Consider the following 20,981-nt stretch of genomic DNA (forward strand, 5'->3'; position numbering starts at 1 on the left):
TGACAACTGTTGAGATTTACCAAAAGTGAGCAAATTACAAACTCTTGCTAAGTATCATACACATATATAAAGTACAATACATTCCCTTTAAAGTAACAAATATGTAAGTTTTGAAAGACTGACAGGAACTGTTTCTCTACTATCCACACATAGTACTTAGGTTTCTCAAGTTATCTTAAGATGACAATGGAGTTGGGCAGAGATATTTTCCTAGTATCCCAACATTTCCCCACATTATACACCAAATCACTCCTCTTAACGTAAACAGCATTATAGATATTTAATTCCAATCATCCCTTCAGTGGGAAAAAAAGTAAGGGAGCTGTAATTTCATAATTAGCGCTCTGTCCTATACAATATATTTTCAGCTCATGTTAACTAAACAAATCAGTTGGAGTGAATGAATGATGAGTACACAGACTTCAAATGCAAGTTAAATTTAAAAATGAAAAAGAAAATCTGTACCAAAGACTCATTAGTATGTACATTTCCAACTCTGCGCCTATACATGGTATGGAGACATTATGTCAACAGCTGCATTTACTAGAAGTAGTTTGTGAAGGGATATTATTTTCCATTAAACTTCTTCACATCACTGGTTACAGTTTTGTCAATATTTAGCCTGACCATCCTCCATTTCAATTAATAAAACTGTGTTACAATGTCAGCTATGGATAATCACTCTTTTCCTTTCCCTTATCACTCTGCAAGTATGATGGTGTGATCTCTAACGTGACATTCAAAGTGAAGCAGCCAGCAAGAAGGAATTTCCAGCAAGAGGCATGTAAAGAAGGCAAAACAAACAACATAACCCCTGCCTCCTCTTTGGGTTTCAATGCAACATGTATGGGTACATCTACACTTCACACTCTTTATGGCAGCATGTAGAGTACATACACAGCACGTCCTCTTTGCATGGATATAAACAGTAGCATAGACAGTGAGGAACTGTTAGGGGAGAAATACGTGCCCAAACCCGTAAAGTATGTATCCTACACAGCTCTCTACACACCCAAGCAGTGCCTTACCTGTCCACATTGCCTTTTATAACAACATAGTGTCCCACTATCAGAGTCTTTCCTCATCAACTTGGAAGGGAGGAGGCAGCAGGGAAATGTTCTGGCAGCTCCCTCGTGTGGAGCCTTTTCCCATTGCCTCCCCACTCTCAGAGTCTTTCACAGACATGTGTAGCCATACACTGTATTTTCACTGCAGCATGGAGCTACATGTACCTTACTACCCGCCACCACCAGTGGAGTGCAGTGTAGTCATAGCCTTTGAGTAACTGAGGAAACTGTGGTTGTAGTTTCAGGCTTTACAACATGCTTCTTCTATGACCCTGGGCAAGTAAATTAAGCTATTTGTGTCAGTTTCCCTAATATTGCCCCCCACCTAACCCTGTAGGAGTGCTGAAAAGGGTACATTCATTAATATCTATGAGGTGCTCAGACACAATGCACCGAAGAAAAATTTTCAATAAATGTGTAAATCTCCCCCAAAGCAAGAGCTTAAAATTTCATATCGGATTGTACAGTCACTGATCTTCAGTTTAGCCTTAAGACTTTTTTAGACATGAGTTCATATTATAGATCAAGGCCTGATTAATTTCAGCATCTAATTAGACATCAAAATATTTTCTTTAAATGGTGAAATATAACACACTCTTGGTCTAAGAATCTGCATACAAAATTCCAGCTCAGATCTCAGATTGGCAACAATCCCTTTAAAAAATGGAATTTGTAAAAGAAATGCTGAGAGGACCTCAAAGAAGCATCATGTGACCCTGCTGTAACAACCACCACATGCCTACTTCTATTTTATGAAGAAGTCTTTAACTTATAGCCAATTCACTGTGTCTATGCTGTCAAGTGGCTAACATTTGAGGAAAGTGACCGGCAATCCTAGCCTAGCTAGAGTGTATTCTATTTTTTAATTACCTACCATCTCAGAGTAAGGTCGGATGTTGAAAGGAAACACGGTTGCTGCCAATGCACACAGGAACTCTGGGCTCATCCACATGGAAGTCAGGTCTGGAACATTGTGATACAAATATCGAAAGAACTGCATCAAGGTGACTGGATATTCTCGAAGCCAAGAGCCTTCTTCCTCTGACTGCCAAGGCTATGTTGAAAAGAAATTGCAAAAATTACTGTAGATGACAACAGTTAAAAAAGAATTCTCTTTCCAAAGTAGTGCACTTTCTTAATAGACATAGCAATAGCTGTGTCTCAGTGCAATCACAAATACCACTTGACAACTACTGGTATGCATAACCTATTTCATGTTATAAAAGAGAGCAAATAACTTTCCCCATATAAATGTAACAATTTTCTATCTTTTAATATTTAATGCCTATCAGTATGAAAAGCATATCATATGGATTTATATGTGACATTAGGATATTATATCAATCTATGCTGCCTACTCATACAATTATTCATAGTGGTTTTAGCATGCAATTTTGCAGCCTCAAAATTGTTCTCTGTTGGTGCTGTTGCACCACATTGAAAAGAATACCAATAAAAAGGGAGTAACATGAACACAGGCTGACAAACAAGAGAGAGAGTAGAAGTCTTAACATAACCCCTCCCAAATAATATTACACTTCTCAAGGCAACTCAAGATGAAACTCAGTCTCTTGGGTGGTGGTGGTGAGGGAAGTACATTTCTTACTGATGAAGAAATCAAAGACTTGGTCCAGGAAGTCTGCTGGGAGATGCTTTGTAAGGGGGAGAGAAAATAGCAAATGCAGATGGAAGCAGAATGCCATCACCCAAAAGGGATCCAGCTGCCAAAAGCCTCCCACGCTCTTGGAAGGGTACATTCTCTGCCAGCAGCAGCCCCATCCCACTCAGCTTTCTGTTGTCAGAAGGGTGAGTGGAAAGCTAATAACTTCCTTTACCCGCATCCAGCTAAGCAGAATCTGATGGCTCTCACACTACTTAATATGTGACTTGTTTCTTGAATATGAGGTTTTCAAGAGTACTCTACTGCACTGAAAAAAATAACATTTATTATCCAGATAGAGTAAGATATAAATTTAAGGGGGGGAGCATAATACATTTTATTCTGTTTTCAGAAAAGGATTATATTGTACACTGAAGGCACTGGAGTAATAAAAATATGCCCTTTATACTTATATATAGTCAATCAAAAGTCTTCAGGATAAACTGCAGTACAGCTGCCCTTTGGCTGTTAAGTAAATTAACTGCAAATTAAGGTCCAAGCCAATGCTGAAAGGATATTAGGTCTCTGCCTAAGAAACATCAACAGTAACAAATAACAAAGCTAAAACCTTCACTCATATTACTTCCTCTAACTTGCACAGCTTTTAATTTCTATTAATCAGAAACTAACTACAATAAGAAGGGTATTTCCAATTTACTAATTTCTTCTGTTCAATAACAACATTTGTAATGGATGGGTGAATTCTCCATACGCACTTTTTCCACATTCACACCTGGTTTATCATTAAGATTCAGACCCATAGGTAAACAAAAGCATACTAGGTATTTCACAGACATGAAATCCTGTACTGAGAACCACATGGACAGACCTCTGTGCTTGTGCAGAGCCGCACTCAAGTCTATGGGCTGCACATGGACAGAATATTGGGGCCTGAGTAGATATACAAAGGAGAAGATGGATGAAGAAGGAAAACTATTTCATTTTTGTAATGTTATTATAACCTTAGCTTATTTGCTCTTTTTTTGTGATGTTGATTCCTGTCTATTTCACCCCTTCTCCTCCTGTTTTATCTGTCTCTTCTGATGTAATTATGGCATCTTTACCTTCCATCAAGTACCGCCCCTTCATCTGCCCACCAACTTCCACTGACCTCTCCTTCTCATCCATCTGTGATTATGTCAAGAGGATCAAAATTAGATCAAAACATGTCAAAAGTTAGTAGACTACTGCTGGGCCTACAGAAGTGTGTTCTCCCAACCAGGGAGTCTCTCCTTGCAGCTCTTGCAACCAGAATCCCCTGGTGGAGTAGCAGAAGTAAGGTGTATCCATTTAAACAATTCTCTCTAAAATGCAGACTTGAATAATTTCTGCACAAGTGAAAGACTATTTCATGGGAGATCATTTGAACAGATAAACACACAAACTCCAAGTAAATACGGGAATGTCAAATTTTCTCTGCTGATGAGTTTAGAATCAGCATTTTTTTAAAAAAATGCAACACAGTGGATTTCTTCCAGCATGAAGCTATTAATAGTCAGTGGACTTGACTTGCCGGTATGTGGATGCTTCTTTAGGCACAAATCTTTAACTCACATAGCTCCCAGCAGATGGCATTGAAGTCTTAAAATATTTCCCAATGATACCAATCACAAAAGAAATTTACTAATCTTAGCCAAGAGCATTTTATCATCTCTACTTTTTTAAGTACAAAAAAAAAAAAAAAATCCAATGCCTAACATGCTTGATCAAAAGTACTATTAATCTTACAGCCACTAGCATAAATGAATGAACTGTAGGCCAAAGACAATTTAAGATGAGTAACAGAAGACTTGGCAGGATTCGATTTAAATAATAATTTCGATTTAAATAATAAGCAGACTTGGCAGGATTTGATTTAAATCTTTAGTCATCAGTACATGTCAATTTCTCATGACACGCAAATCAATGACTCTGCAGGAAACACAGCTGCTTCGCTCTGCTATCATGGCCCCTCTTGCTCATGGACGGGAGTTTGGGGGCCATCCTTGGGCAGGAGATGGTCAGCAGCAGGATGGTCTCCCTCGTAGCGAGGGACTCATCCCTCCTCCTTGAGGCCCTGGCTGAAGTTTTCTGCTCTGCCCCACCAGATCCACAGCTTCCCCCACACCTTGAGCTTGCAGAGATCCAGTGTCACTGGCCATGCTGCTGTGCAGGAAGCCCTCTGCAGCTCCAGAGTCATGACCTGCTCATTCACTCACCAGCTGGGAGCATAGCCATCTCTGGGCAGGAGTCCTTCAGCAGCAGAGTGGCCTCCCCTGCAGCAGGGAGCTCGTCCTCTTCCTCAAGGAGCCTGGGTGGGTAATTATGCCATTGGATCAGGACCATAGGCCCTCCCCACACCTTGTGCCTGGGTATTTCAGGCCCCTAGAGCTCCACTGTCAGTTTTGGGAGACCATTACAGCCACTGTCAGCACTGCCCTAAGCCCAACCCAAACACCCTTAATTTCCAACAACTGTGAAAATTAAAGTAGTTAAAAATTTTTTAAAAAATGCTTAAAATAAAAACTGATATTGTCAGATTACAAAAAATAATTGAATTCTGCCAAGTCAAACTATGAGACGGATTTCTAATTCTGGTTTGCACCATTGTTCAAAGAAAAACTGACCTTTCTAATCTGTCTTTTGTATTTAGAAGTTCAGTAGAGATGAAGAGATCTGTATAAATGGGCCCCAACAGGACTTTATACTTACTGAATTCAGCATACTCCTGAGCATTCCCAATAATAAAAAGGCAGCTTCTGTGCAAACATTGTGAATTGAAGACACCACAGTACCACTGGAAGCAGGAACTCCAAATATAAATGTCCAGATAGAATCTAAATCGAACTATTAGAGGGGTGGGAAAAGAAAGAAAAAACAAAATTAACCTTTGTTCCTATGCTTTGATTGATTTTCTGCTTTTCCCTATTACCAGTGATTTGTTCACTTATTTTGACATGATATATCTACTTAAGTACACTAAAACATGTTCCCTCCAAACTTCAGCCTCAAAGAACTGCATGAAAAGATCATGGATGTCACAAGGAATCATATGAAAATACCTCCTTTTCCCAATGACCTGACAGAACTAAACATGGTTTTTTTTGTTTTTGTTTTTTTAAGTCTTTCACAACACTGTTCCAAATCTCAAGCAAACCTATCAACAGAATGTTGCATTAATGTGGTCAACTCAACTTACTTGACCACAGTTTTCAAAACAAAATTCACAATTTAAAAAACAAAAACATGATTTCCATCAAGTTTCAGAGAATGCTATTACAGAAAAAGGAACAAAGAAAAAAATTAAACTGAAAACCCAAAACATAAGGTTGTTTATAAACACTGATCAACCTCTGATTTTAAATTAAAATGTAAAAAACGTGACTGTGCAACTTTCAATTTAACGCTGTTGTACTCCTTCAACTAAATTCAAATGAATATAAATTCATTGATATTTATGTAAATCCAGATGATCAAAAGAACATATTCATTTACAAATACTGCTCAAATTTTTTTCATGTTTTTCCTGCTTGTAAAAGGATTTAAGTGCTAAGAGTCCATTCTAAAGTGCAGTCTGTCAGTTGGGAGCAGGAATTTTCCCTCAGGAGCACAAACACTAGTCCTAGTTTTTATGGTTTTTAAAAAAAATATACATACATATACTGTAGCAACCGGCAATTGAAAAGCAACCGGCAAAAAACACAAAAAAATAAGTTTTTCCTAAGTACAACAGAACCAGGAAGCTTGCCACACCGTCAGTGGGGCCACTGAATGATAGAGGTGCTAAAGGAGCACTTAAGAAAGACAAGGAGAACCTAAATGAATTCTCTGCATCAGTCTTCACTGCAGAGGATGTGAGGGAGATTCTCACACCTGAGCCATTCTTTTTAGGTGACAAATCTGAGGAATTATTCCAGATTAAGGTGTCAATAGATGAAGCTTTGGAACAAACTGAGAAATTAAACAGTAATAAATCAGCAGGACCAGGTGATATTTACCCAAGAATTCTGAAGGAATTCAAACATGACATTGCGGAACTACTAACTGTGGTATATAACCTATCACTTAAATTAGCCTCTGTACCAGATGATTGGCGGATAGCAAATGCAATGCCAATTTTTAAAAAAGGCCCCAGAGGCAATCCCAGCAATTACAGGATGTTCAGCCTAACTTCAGTAGCAAGCAAATTGGCTGAAACTATAGTAAAGAACAGAATTAGAAGAAACATAGATGAACACAATATGTTGGAGAAGAATCAACACAACTTTTGTAAAGGGAAATCATGCCTCACCAATCTATTAGAACTCTTTGAGAGGGGGTGATCAACAAACACATGGATATAGGTGATCCAGTCGATATAATGTACTTGGACTTTCAAAAAGCCTTTGACAAGCCTCACTAAAGGCTCTAAAGAAAAGTAAGAAGTCATGGGATAAGAGGGAAGGTCCTCCTTATATCAGTAACACCATAAAAGATAGTGAACAAAGGAGGAACAAATGGTCAGTTTTCACAACAGAGAGAGGCAAGTAGCAGAGTGCCCCAAGGACCCACACTGAGATTAATGCTGTTCAACATATTCATAAATGATCTGGAAAAAGGAGTGAACAGTGAGATGACAAACTTTGCCAATGATACAAAATCACTCAAGACAGTTAAATCCACAGCTCACTGTGAACAGTTATAAAGGTATCTCACAAAACTGGGTGACTGAGTAACAAGATGGCAGATGAAATTCCAGGTTGATAAATGCAAAGTAATGCATATTGGAAAACAATCTCAACTATATACAAAATGATGGCGTCTAAATCAGCTGTTACATAATCCCCACTATACACAAAATGATGGGGTCTAAATTAGCTGTCAGGAAAGATCTTGGAGTCATAGTTCTCTGAAAAAAAACCTGCTCAACACGCAGCAGCAGTCAAAAAAGTTAACCAAATGTTAGGAACCATTAGGAATGGGATAGATAATAAAACAGTAAATATCATAATCCCACTATATAAATCCATGATATGCCCACACACTGAATACCACATGCAGTTCTAGTTCCCCCATCTCAAAAAAAGATACATTACAATTGGAAAAATATAGAGATGGGCAACAAATATGATTAGAGGGCATAGAATAATCAATCCTCATACAGAAGCTAAAGACTGGGACTGTTCAACTTGGAAAAGAGATGACTAAAGGGGGATTAGACAGAGGTCTATACAAACATGAATGGTGTGGAGAAAGTGAATAAGGAAGTATTATTTACCCCTTCACATAATACAAGAACCAGGGGTCATCTGATGAAATTAATAGGCAGTAGGTTTAAAACAAGCAAAAGGAAGTAGTTCTTCATACAGCACTCGTTGCCAGGGGATGTTGTGAAGCCAAAAGCAAACTTGGTTAAGAAGAGAATTAGATGAGTTCGTGGAGGATAAGTCTATCAATTGCTATTAGTCATGATGGTCAGGGACAGAATCTCAATCCCATGCTTCATATAAATGCACTTACATGTAATTTAAAAGAAGATCAAAATCATTCTGCTCACCAAAATGACATTGTTTTCTACATGAACTTAGATGCCCTTTTAGGAAAAAGATTTAAAAATTTTCTACCTTTTTCTAATAAAAACCCAACACTGTATGTAACCTAGGAGGCCACTGCCTCTCTTCCTCCTTCGGTAATGTACCCCCAGTAACATCTATTGCAAAAGAAAAAAAAACATTTTTCTAGAAAATAAAGCGATGATTTCTAACAGAGTTTCCAAAGCCATAGTCAAATGTCATCATCCCTTTGACTCCGTTCTTACAACTGCATCTTTGCAGGCATGCCCTTAGGACCAACATTAAGTCAACAGGACTAACAGGACTCAACACAGGCGCCAGGGTCAGTCCACATGGATCTGATCACAGAATCTGGGTCTCTGTTGCTATTTCTTATAAAATTCCCTCCCGATATTGTTTCTTTTATAAGAAATCTATTCAATATAGAATAGCAGCAGCTGTGATGAGTTTTTGTCATACGGCAGAGCATTTAATCACAAACTGAGTCCCAAACATCTAAATGTAAAGCTGATAACCTGATTACAGAATCAGTTTGTGGGTGATTAACCTATTACTCTCTTTGGTGTTATACAGAATTATATTGATATCTTTCTAGATAATCCCTACCTGGCAACCCTGATTACATCGGCTGCTGATGACAGGTGCACTGACCTGCAGGTTTTCAGGCAGCTCAGTGACTGGCTGCTGCAGGAAAAGTGCCATGAGGAGGAAATAGAGTGCAGGTACATTAGTATGCTTAGGGAGAAATGACTGAAGAACTGGAAAGCCCGGAAAATGACAAGCATCCCGGTTAATTTCCCTGACAGTTGATCTGCCACCAGCACTCCTGCCAACATTGAACCCTAAGAGAAAAGGAAATAAAAAAGAGCCAAAGTATTAACATGCAAATACTTGTTTATAACATCACTTTTTACTAAATTATTCAAGAATAGAAGGGAGCACTTTAGAAGTAAAAATGAATTTATACATATACATCACATTCATATTAATACCAACTTGTTGTGTTTTTCAATTGTTAAATCACTGTCAAAAACTTAGTCATAAAATCCTCCCAGTATCAGATGGATGTTATAATATGAATTTCTCAGTGAACACAGGAATCATAACACTACTTCAAATGAGCAGTCCACCTAGGCTCTAAGAACAGCCAGTAGTGACTCTTCAGAGGAAGGTTTAAAATCCCTATGAAGGACAACCATATAATTACGTTCCAGTGGTGAGAGAGGGGAAAGTTTCATTGTAACCATAAGTAGTAGGCTTATGTCACAAAGCATGAGTCTGACTGCCAATGTGAGTAGATGGAATTTAAAGCATTTTTCAAGATATATATGACTAGTATTAATTTTTACTAATTAAATCAATTTGGTATGAAGAAAATACTCTTAATTTACCTTTATTTCCTACCAGAAAATGGTGCCACAATTAAGTAAATGCTACCAAAAGACACAAGAGTGAATTAATATAGCTCCTTTAATACCAGTTCCTCCCAGTGCCAAAAACTGTTTAGTGATTAGGAAAAGTGCTGAATGGACAGCACTGGTAAATAACATACTCTGAAGGGTACAAGTATAGCAAACAACAGCGACATGCTAGTTCAGTCTCCATGACTACTCAGATACTTGGCCTTTCTGCCGACAGCGAGGCCAGTTAGATACAAATATAATGTTTTTGTGATGTAAACTATAGTTCACTAGAAACCAATTCGTTTTACTTAGCCTATCAAAGAGCCATCAAATGGTAATGAAATGTTCACTTCTAAATCGTGTGAAATTCACAAATGTGACCCTTAAAGTGAATGGTTTCATATCTTATTTCATTAGGAATCTTTGAACAAGCCATTTTAATTAAAAATATAAAAATTATAGACAGATTCAGACAAGATAATCAGATACATCACCACCACTAGTTTTAAAAGTTTTGGACGAGTGATAATCTTAAATATCTCTGTATCTATAGTCTGGTTGGGTACCAACTTTGATATAATTTCAAAAACAAAACAAAAAAAAACAACTTCTTTTTAAGTTTAGTCTCTATTTGTGATGTCCCCAGAACTTCTGATTAAATAAAAACGTTTTACTACAATAGTTGGCTTTCTATTATATTTAGAGTGAATACTAAATGAACAATTATCAGCACTCTAAAACATCAACAGTTCTCAAATCTTAAGAAAAGAAATGCAAATAGGAATGTTAGACATAATTTGTATCTTAGAAATACAACAAATTATTATTAAAGATTACCTAAACAAATGGTATGCATGAATACTAACAAAAATGCTCACTCTCACGATATAGGTTCAGATAAATTCTATTTTTCATAATTTTCTCCTACTTCATTAATCTTTTATTGATAAATGAAAATTTAGTTAGATTTTTCCAGTTTAATATCCTGAGGGAAATGTTATGGGAAATAACTGTAAACAAAAAGCCTTCCTAGTTTTATTTATGCAAGGAATAGCAATGTAACATAAAACAGTTAGAGCTTCTGAAGAGGAATGAACCTGGGTTTTAAATTTTGCTGTTAAAGTACAAAATTTATATTCCGTTTTGTAGCTATAAAAAAAAGCATTATAAAGAAAAATTAATAAACAAAGTATGCTTTCAATAAAACTTTATACCTTTCTTCATTAAAAAAATCATGAGAATAAGTGCAGAATGAGGTATTTTATTATATAGTGAAATGACTGCAAAATGTAGAAGTGGTTCCTTTAGCAGACAAACATAAAAGGTACTGCCTACAACTCTGTTAGGACTGACAAAGTAAGGACCTGATCCAAAACTCATTAAAGTTAGTGGAAAGAGTCCCATTTCACTTCAACGTGCTTTTGATCAGACCTTTAACTGACTTCATAATTATTTGCAGACATACATTACGGATACATACTCTATATCTCTACCAAAAGATGTGCATGTCTGCACTTCAAGCTGGAGGTGTGATTCTTAGTTTAAGGAAAAATACTTGTGGTATCTCTGATCAAGCTAGCGAACTAAATACAGAATGTAGCGGCAGCAGCATGAGCAGTGGGATGGTCTAGCTGCCCCAAGTATTTACATATCCAAGATCCTAGGTGTGTATTTGAGATGACTAGCCCCTCCCTCTGCATCTGTTGCTTCAATTACACTCCATTTATAGTGTGCTAGCTCGACCAGAGATACCATGAATATTTCTCCTCAAGCTGTGAGTCACATCTCCAGCTCGACGTGGAGAAATACCCGTAGACTTTCCTAAATTCCTAGTAACTATTTATTTATAATGCCTGGTATATAAAAAAATAAATATGAAATAACAGTGATTTCCCAATCCAAATTCTCAAAAGCACCTCTCCTCTCATTCAAATCTCTCCTAAACCCCGCATCTTTCCACAATGCTCATAAGTGAGTTTAGCATAGTTAAAATTATAAAAACAACTTTTCTCTTTCCTGTATTTCTCTGTGCATCCTGTCTTCTCTGTGTCTAAGATTTTAAGCTCTTTAGGGCAGATTTTGTCATCTCTGTATTGTTCAATTCCTAACATGTTGCCAGCATTAAACAAATAATATTAAAGCAGGAGGAAGCCATATTTTCAGAAAGAGACTACAAATCAAAGACAGAAAGACCAGAGCTGCAGACAGAGACATGTAGAACAGTTTAAATGGGACTGCAGGTTCTCAGCACCTATGGAAATCAGGTCACGATTATGAAGGTGCTAACTATGATCAATGAAGTTTGAAAATGTGAGCCAAAAATTATTTTTCATCTGTGTAATAGATCTTATTTTCTATTTTTGGTTGATACTTAATAAAAAATATAGAAATGGCTCTGAGACATGACATTCAGATCCAGATGCAATTTTTCCCCAAGTATGGAATTCCAATTTGAGGCTATCTAAAAATCACAGATGGAGTTTGCCATTTCTCATTCAATAGCAAAGTTCAGACCTCTGAGTTCACATTAGTATTATTAGGAAAGGCTGAGTACAGTTCAGCTCAAAATAAGAGAGGAAAGACTCAGATAATCTTTCATAAAATTCAAACACTTTAAAAGAGTTTTACTGGTCTGTCAAAGATGAACTTGGAAGCATGATTTAAAACAAAAAGCTTGTGTTCATATTCTCTGTGTCAACAGTGACTGCCTTTGTGAGACCTGTACACAACAATGAACTAGGGTTTAAAAAACTTTCAATGTTAGCATATCAGATGCAGTAAACCTAATGTACTCACATTACTTGAAACCCACTGTGTATTCCACCTAAATTTTAACTCATTCTCCAAATTATTCTTTGTAATAGGTTTTATTTTCATTGAATTTTTTCTTTATGCTTTTTTACATGCCATCATTGCTGAACAGAGGTTCACTTGAACCTTCACTTAGTTATGTTAAAGCTGATCTGCTGATAACCAGTCTTCAATGTCAACCATCTCTAAATCAAACTCAGGCTATGTCTACGCTACCACTTATGTTGGTATAACTTATGTTGCTCAGGGATATGAATAAGCCAGTCCCCCTAGACAACATAAGTTACACTGACCAAAGCACTAGTGTGGCTAGTAGTCATATTGGTGCAGCTGCGCCACTGTAAGCTCTCTAGTGTAGCCATAGCCTTAGTTTTCAAGGACAGTACTGAAGCTGTTAATGAGATATAAGTTTTAGCCCAGATTTTGCATAAATAATGGACCATGGACCAGCTGTGCAATGTTCTCTATGTTATACAGGCCACAGAAACAGTCTGAAAATGCAAGTCTGTCCACTAGGAATGAGTCAACTTGATAAGCAGGCAAGTCATCCTGTAGCTACCCAGTCATCTTGTGCTCTGCCTCTTACTTACAGAGTGCCATAGGTATACATAGCTTCCGTGCCTAAGGAAGAGCAGAAAGAGGCATCCCCAGCAACTTGGTGCTGAATACTTCCCTAACACTTTTGGTAGTGAGAAGTGAATTTTGTCATGATCTCCCTCTTCGATGGGAAGAAGAGAGGGGCAAAACTCTCACCTGAGTATCCAGGAAGGAAGTAAAGAAGGAAGAATACTAGCCTCTTAACTATAAAATAAACCGGAAAGTACAAGACATAATTCAGAACTGTAGGAGTCTTTCCTTACCATTCCTACAAGCGTGTCTGTATTGCAAAAGACTTGTTAACTCCAAAGCTTCCCATGTAAAATTCCATATTGCTTATCTGGGCAAATGTTACGGATACTACTAGATGTCTGTAAATAGACTGGGCTTTATGAAAACTCAGCCCTGGTCTACACTGACCTGGCGATTCGGAGACAGTCGACAGGAGTTACGCAAACTACACAGAGTAGCTTGGGTAACTCCCGTCGACTGCTGTGCTTCCTTTCTGCACAGTGTCTTCACTGCACTGCGCCACTTGAAGGGGTGGTTTACCAGCGTCGACTTCTGGATTGATTGAGCAGGTCTTCACTGACCGCTCAATCGATCCAGATAGGTCGATCTGACAGCGGCGACTTTGCCGCCTTCAGTGTAGACATACCCTCAGTGGACCAAATCTTAGAATAAAACTTACACAGTAAGTGACTCCACAACAATGGAAAAACCGTGACTGAGTCAGAGGATAGCACTAAATACTCATCAATTGTACTGCTTTTAATATTTTGAAATATCTGAGAATTAGTCACTTAAACTTATTACTAAAACTTCTCTCTGAAAACCAGGCTGATTAATTAAACATTTTTACGTATTTACTGGCATAGTATATAATAATCAGACACTTTAGAAGGATTATATAACAGTTGCTTTAAAAAAAAGGAGGAAAACAGAATGAATGTTCTTAATCTACTAAATGAAATTAAGAAATTATCTTTACTGTTTTTGATACAATACTTTTAATAATTATATCAGACAAAGACAGAGAAATTACATATTGCTTTTCATTTTTTGATTACCTAGTACTTTGTACAAGTCAGGTGAACTTTATCAAATATATTTTATGCATGAAGTAACAGACAGGTTTCAGTGACTTACTCATGGTCACACAGTGATTTAGTTACAGAGTCTGAAATCCAATTTCGGTTGTTTACCAGCCTCATAAATAGAACACTGCTATCCCTTGAAGGGATGCCACTAAAGATCCCATTGTAAAATGAGTTCAACTGCCATTGACTTCAAGAGGAGCAGTTACACCAACACTGACTGCTTTTGAAAATCCTACCCTTAAATTAAATTGTAAGACAACATTACTCTTAAAAAATCATAAGCAGTTAGTATTAGGCATGTAGCTTTCTCCTTTCATCTTGATTCAAAACCACTTTAACAAGTTAAAAGAGTTAGGCTTCTCAACACACAAAAGTTGCAAATTTAATTAAGTGATGCAAACCCCCATGTGGATACATTTGTCTGGTTTAAAAATGAGCTTCAGTTTAGTTTAAACTTGCTCTTAATTAACTAAACTAAACCAAAACAAGCCCCATTTGAACCAAAATATGACTGTCCATACAGCCTTTTGGTCTAGTTCTACTAAATCAGTTTAAAATCACACCTTAAGTTAAACCAGTGCAATTTTCTCATCCACACAAGCTTTAAGGTGGTCTTTGTCCTCCTCCTCCGCTGAGATGATTTACACTGCACAACTAGCACTCTTTATCTATAAAGAATCAAATTTGTAATGAAAGGAAATGCTATATGCTGGCATTTAGGTTGAAATTCCCCCAAAAGCTGAAAGCCTGCAAAACAACACAAACAGAGCAGTAACACTAGGGAGAGGGCAATAATCAGATTGAGTAATCAAACATCCTCTGCTGTAAACCACTGAAAGCAGGAGGTGTTCAAAATTGATCCAGTTGCCCACAAACCTTAGAAAAATCTAGTTATCTGGGCATTGTGCAGACTGGTGAGGGGGCAATTTCATCCTAAGAGAAAAAATTGTACTGAAACTTGCATCATGTGGTGGCCATACCACTTTAATAGTAGTTTGTAAAATATCTCCCTTTCACTTAAGAAAACCAAAATTCATTAGCCTGAACAAATTATGGGATGGAGCAACCAAGGAAAATCCAGAAGACAAACCTTGTAATACTGAAAACTAACACACTCTGTTTGCTATAACAAATTTTGTAATAGTAACATACAATTCTTAGAAGATAAAAATATCAAAAAGACATCCTTAAATCATCATCATTGGAAGTTCATACCTAGCACAGTGCCGATCTTATTGGTCAGCACAGAATCTGTCTGATCCAACCAGCCGCCACCACTGAGACCTTCTTTAAACTTGATGAGAACAGGCTGATTACTCAGCAGGACCACAAGAATTCTCATGGCTGCAGTGACCGTGGTAGAGTGCAGATGTTCTTCCATAAACATCATTATCCAATCAAAACCAAGGGTCCTGACAAGTTCTTCACATGCCCTAATTTAAAAAAAAAAAAAAAAAAAAGGGTAAAATATTTAAAGATTTCTTACAATGGATAGTCTGGTAAGAACCAAAAGTTCCAAAATCAGACAAATGCAGACAAGAACATCAGAGAAAATTCAAGTTTGTCAAAGCATGGACTGGTTTCTCAAATAAGTGCTATCTGCTACAGAAGAAGGAATTGTTAATCATATTTCTTTAGCAGTAACTACTACAGAGTTGTCAGTATTTGGTTCAGTGGGATGGGAGGAATGAGAATATAGTCATTGGAACTATTACAGTTGGCTTTAAGATTACTCTAAAATTTGTGTGATGTTAATTTGGGAAGTTAAACTTTCTTATGTGAGTCACTTACAGGTTATGAAGTTATACAGATATTATGCAAAAAGAAGTGGAAAGCACCAAATTTTTGTGCCATGCACAGGCAAAAGGAAAGTGTTAAGCAGAAACTTCTGGGGAAAAAATGTAGAATATATTATTTACGTATTTGGGACATACTTGAACAACCTAAATTGATGAATACCCAGATTATGTTTGGATTTTAAGATTTATTGTCTAAAAGCCATGGCAGAATTTAAATATGCTACATAATCCACAAAAATACATCAAGCTGGTTTGGTGCAGCCAGACAGTGATGGTTAGAATCCTCTAAAATAGAAGAGCCAAACTCGACCCAGGGTACAAGCCCCTTTCTGTCTCCTCTATGGCACTAATGTTTCATTAACTATAAATTAACAGGTCCTCATCTGAAATTTTAAGTATATTTTTATATTTTAGAATTAATGAAGTTACTGAGAACCTTTTTACACTAAGACTGGTATTTAAAATTGTATGTTTTTTTGGAACTTCATTGCCCTCTCACTCTGAATGTGGATGGCTTGTCTTTTTATATTTTTTATTTTCTTTATGATTGCATATGAAGTTGTTTTATAAAGTTTTAAATAAAGCATTAAAGAGAGCATTAGGAAAGCCCAAACCTGGTTTTGTCCAGATAAAAGGTTTATTTAAAAAATAAATCTATGTAGCCACATAGCTGAACACCTCCCTATCTCCTTCCCTACTACTTTTAAAAACGAACAGATGGAATCACTGCAATTGTTAATTGATGAAATAAAAATTAAAACTTTTGTTTCTCTTAGGCAGAGTCCACATAATTCTGCTCCAGTGCAGCTCCAACCTGTGGTAGCAATAATAGTGGACTTCACAGCTGAGGCAGGGTATGGGTGTTTTTACCACAATATTGTTTAAACATTGTTTAAAGATGATGTTTTTTGGAAGTCTCAGAGCAAAATTGGATAACACAATAGTAAATAATACCGGTATGCTGTGTCTACCACCATTTTTGTTACCACAGAGTGGAACACATGGCTGAAGAATTACAGATCTGAATTTTTCTAGTGTAGCCAAAGCCAAATCCAGCTTTCAGTGACACCAGTGTAAATTATGAATAATTTCACTCAGGTACATGGCGTTCCTCTGGATTTATACCAGTATAACTAGTGAGCAAAGTAGAGCTCAGCAGACTTTCTTCCTCTTTACCTGTTATCATAAATCAAACCCACTGTTACAGTCACTTTCTTCTTCTCCATCAGATGAGTTATTTGTACTTACTGCAAGTTAACACTTGTCTTTTCTTTAGATGTGTATACAAGTTTGAGAAGTATATCTAAAAGTCTGTTTCGCAGAAGAATAAGATTAGCAGAAACAAGGCCTCCAAAATCATCCTCTGTTCCTAAACATAAAAATACAGGAATGAAGTGAAATATGAAGCAGATAACTTTTAATATTTCTAAACAAGAGCAATAAATAAATAATGAAATCAGCCATTAGAACACGTTGAAGAAAAAAACAAAATATGGTCACATTTTGGATCTATGCTCCTTTTTATGCAACCTGGAAAACAAACTGCTATTGCAAAATAAGCAAGGGGTAAAATTAATTTTATTTTCCTTTAGGCACAGATTCCGAAGTATACCACCGTAACCACTTCCATATCACAGTTGCACACTGTAGATACGGGATGTATCAGAGTTGCAAAACGCCACCACTAAGAAAAAAAGTTCCATTATCGTGCATGGAGTAGACAGAGCTATTCCAAGTATAAAATTCTTAACTGATTACTAGTCCTACAGAGCCATAAACATGCATGGTGCTCTACAGACAAAATTAAGATCACCCAAGGACCTTACAATCTAAAGTGACAAGAACCCATATAAGGGAAGATGTAAGGATAGAAGGGCTAAAGTAATAAGTTGACAGATTAATCTTAAGGGTCACTTTTTTGTTAGTGTTTGTTACTTTTTTCTACTGTACCTTCCTTTATTCTAGCCTTTGTGCGTGCACACAGAGAAAATTGAGGTGTTTACATTCTGCAGAAAAACTTAACAGTAGGGAAGAAATTTTTTAAAATAGAGCATGGGTGCATAGATATCCAGAGATAGGTGTCTGCAGAGAATGAAGAGTGGGAGTGATCTACTGCAAACAGGAATTTCTCAAGCATTTTGTTTGCATGGACCAAACTTTAATAATGGACCTTAAGATCCACTTGCCCACCGATTCATGGTCTCCAAAATCACCTCCCTGACTCACTGAATTGTATAATATCCCTATGACAACTATAGCAAACACTTACTTTAAAAATAATGCTAGGAAGACATTTACTTATTTACTTCTCTTTTAATGCAATTTAGCAGCTGGAAATAAGGAAGAAAAACATGCCCAGCACCTTCTCACCCAACACATAAAACATTCTTGTAATGCTAAACAAAGGATTTCCATAAACACTAAAGGCAAATTCCTTTAAATAAGAGGAAAGAAAGAGGAAGTTACTCATCTTGTGCAGTAACAATGGGTCTTCGAGATGTGTCCCCCTATGGGTGCTCCACTCTAGGTGTGTCTGCACCCCCACGCTGCTGATTGGAGAATTTTGGTAAGCAGTCCGTCCCGCCTGCGCATGCACTGCTCCTAGCCTGCCAAGAGGCTAGCCATCATACATAGATATCCCTCCTCAGTTCCTCCTCTACCGCACAGTCAACTACTAAAACTCCAAAGTAGAGGGGAGAGGGCAGGTCATGGAGCCTCCATAGGGACGCACATCTTGAAGAACCATTGTTACTGCACAAGGTAACTTATTCTTCTTTGAATAGTGTCCCTTTTGGTGCTCCACTGTAGGTAACTCCTGAGTAGTACCCATCAATGAAGGCCAGGGCTTCGGAGTACAATTTGATACAGATGATAATACTGTGGCACCAAATTTGGTGTCTGTCGCCATATCCCCCAGGATGGCATAGTGTTCTGCAAAGGTATGTACAGATGCCCAGGTATCCGCTCTGCAGATTTCTTATATACGGATACCCTTGGAGAAGGTGGCGGACAAGGAATGCATAGATATTGAGGACGGGGGGGCTACCTTACATAATTGGTAACACAGCTTAATACAGCCAGAAACCCACTTAACAGAGTCTCTGATCTGAGATCTCTGTACCTTTTGACCTATCTGCAACAGAGAGGAAAAGTCTCGGTGATTTCTTGTCCTGTCCAAATAGAAGGCCAAGGTTCTTCTCACATCAAACATACAGAGGATTATCATGAGGTTTCGGATAAAAGACTGGAAGCTGAATAAGCTATTTCATGTGAAATGCAGAAGTCACCTTGGGAACAAACTTTGGATGTAGTCTAAGTGTGACCTTGTCTGGGAAGAACACAGTAAAAGGGGGATGCACCATCAAAGCCACTATCTCCCCTCTCTTTCTGGCAGAGGTGGTGGTGATGATGAGGAATGAAATCTCCATGGAAAGGTGAGTTAGTGAACAAGTGGCCATGGGTGCAAATGGTAGTCTAGTCAGTCCTTTTAACACTAAGTTGAGATCCCATTGGTGAGTGTGGAGCCTTGGTTGTGAGAAGACGTTTGCTATGCCCTTAAGAAACCTCTTCTTAGTTGGGTGGGAGAAGATTGAATATCCTTCTATCCGTTGGTGGAAGGTTGCAATTGCTGTCAGACGAACCTTCAGAGAACTAATAGAGTCCCAATTTCTTTAAAGTCAACGGCAGTCTCGGACAACTGGTGGGGGGGGGGGGGGGAGGCTGCATTAGGGGTGACACTCTTGGGGTGGCACCAGATCTGGAACCTCTTCTATTTCTGAAGGTAGGTATGATGAGTAGTTTCCTTTCTACTATGTAACAGCACCTTCTGTACCTCCACAGAGCAAGATGTCTCTATGTGCTGGAACCATGAAGGAGCCATGCTTTGAATCGCAGAATCTGGAAATTGGGATGGAGAGTGTGCCTCTCATTCTGACATAGAAGGTAAAGATTGATCGAGAGAGTCATCGTTGGACATAATGCCAGCTGTGATATTTGTCTCGGCCGGATGGGAGCAATCAGTATGATGTTTGCTTTCTTTTTTATTTTCAACAGGACCTTCTGTAATAGAGGGAGTGGGAGAAGGCCCTTGTCCCAAGGAAAGAGGCGAGCTTCTCCCATAGACTGCTGAGTGATCCCTGCTCTGGAGAAGTACAGTGAACATTCTTATTCTAGTAAATAGTGAACAGGTCTATTACTGGTGCCTCCCATTGTTGGAATATATCGTGTAGTATCACCAACTCTATTTCCCATTCATGGTCATGTGGGAAATTGCAGCTGAGACTGTTGGCCATCGTGTTGTATATTCCCAGTAGGTAGGCTGCTGATACTAGGACGTTGAGGGAGATGCACCAGTTCCATAATTTTAGTGACTCTACACAGAGGGGATGAGACCTGGCACCTCCCTGTTGGTTTATATAATACATGCAGGCCATGTTTTCTGTCATGACCCTGTGTCGTGTGACCACTGAGATACGCATCCCATCCTATGAGGGATGCATCAATGGTCAGGAGTAGAGATGGGGAAGACTGAGCAAATGGGAGTCCTGTACAGACATTTGCCAGGTCCTTCCACCAGTCCAAGGATTGCTTGTCCCTGCTGGGCATCGACAAAAGTTTGTTTACGTTGTCTCTGTTTGGCCTGCAAACCAAATTTAACCATCTTAAAGGCATCTCATGGGTAATCTGGCATGAGCAATAACTGATGTGCTGGAGGCAACATTTGGCCAAAATTTCTGGATTGGATTGTACTGTCTCTATCAATGAGGAGAGACTGAAAAATATGTGATGTGATAGGAGCACCTGTATGAATTCCAGTCTCTGTATCGGTGTTAAGCTCAATTTTTATTCATCAATCTGTAGGCCCAGATTGAGAAACAGGTTCCATGTGGCCTGAGTGACTTGTTGGGACTCTGTGAAGGACCATGCACTGAGAAAGCAAACATTCACGTAAGAATAAATCATAATGCTTTGAGAGCCTAAGTGAGCTGCCACTACTGAAAGGGGCTTGGAGAA

The 20,981-nt window shown here is 38.0% G+C and overlaps 1 protein-coding gene across 10 annotated transcripts in view; it reads right to left on the reverse strand.

Moving 5' to 3' along the window:
- Nucleotides 1-20,981, reverse strand: part of WDFY3 (WD repeat and FYVE domain containing 3) — a 325,380-nt gene that overhangs the window by 87,078 nt on the left and 217,321 nt on the right. For 9 of the 10 annotated variants that reach the window (XM_067557105.1, XM_067557104.1, XM_067557103.1 and 6 more), the window contains 5 exons: nucleotides 17,217-17,337; nucleotides 15,385-15,602; nucleotides 8,865-9,100; nucleotides 5,419-5,553; nucleotides 1,942-2,121 (listed from right to left, as the gene is read on the reverse strand). In XM_067557105.1, coding sequence (XP_067413206.1) covers nucleotides 1,942-2,121; nucleotides 5,419-5,553; nucleotides 8,865-9,100; nucleotides 15,385-15,602; nucleotides 17,217-17,337 — 890 coding nt within the window. The remainder of the gene's footprint in view (nucleotides 1-1,941; nucleotides 2,122-5,418; nucleotides 5,554-8,864; nucleotides 9,101-15,384; nucleotides 15,603-17,216; nucleotides 17,338-20,981) is intronic. The other variant, XM_067557100.1, reaches the window with a different exon arrangement.

Source organism: Emydura macquarii, unplaced genomic scaffold (genome assembly GCF_026122565.2).
Source record: "Emydura macquarii macquarii isolate MOO-44397 ecotype Brisbane River unplaced genomic scaffold, CSIRO-AGI_Emac_v2 contig_1790, whole genome shotgun sequence".
NCBI lineage: Eukaryota > Metazoa > Chordata > Testudines > Chelidae > Emydura > Emydura macquarii.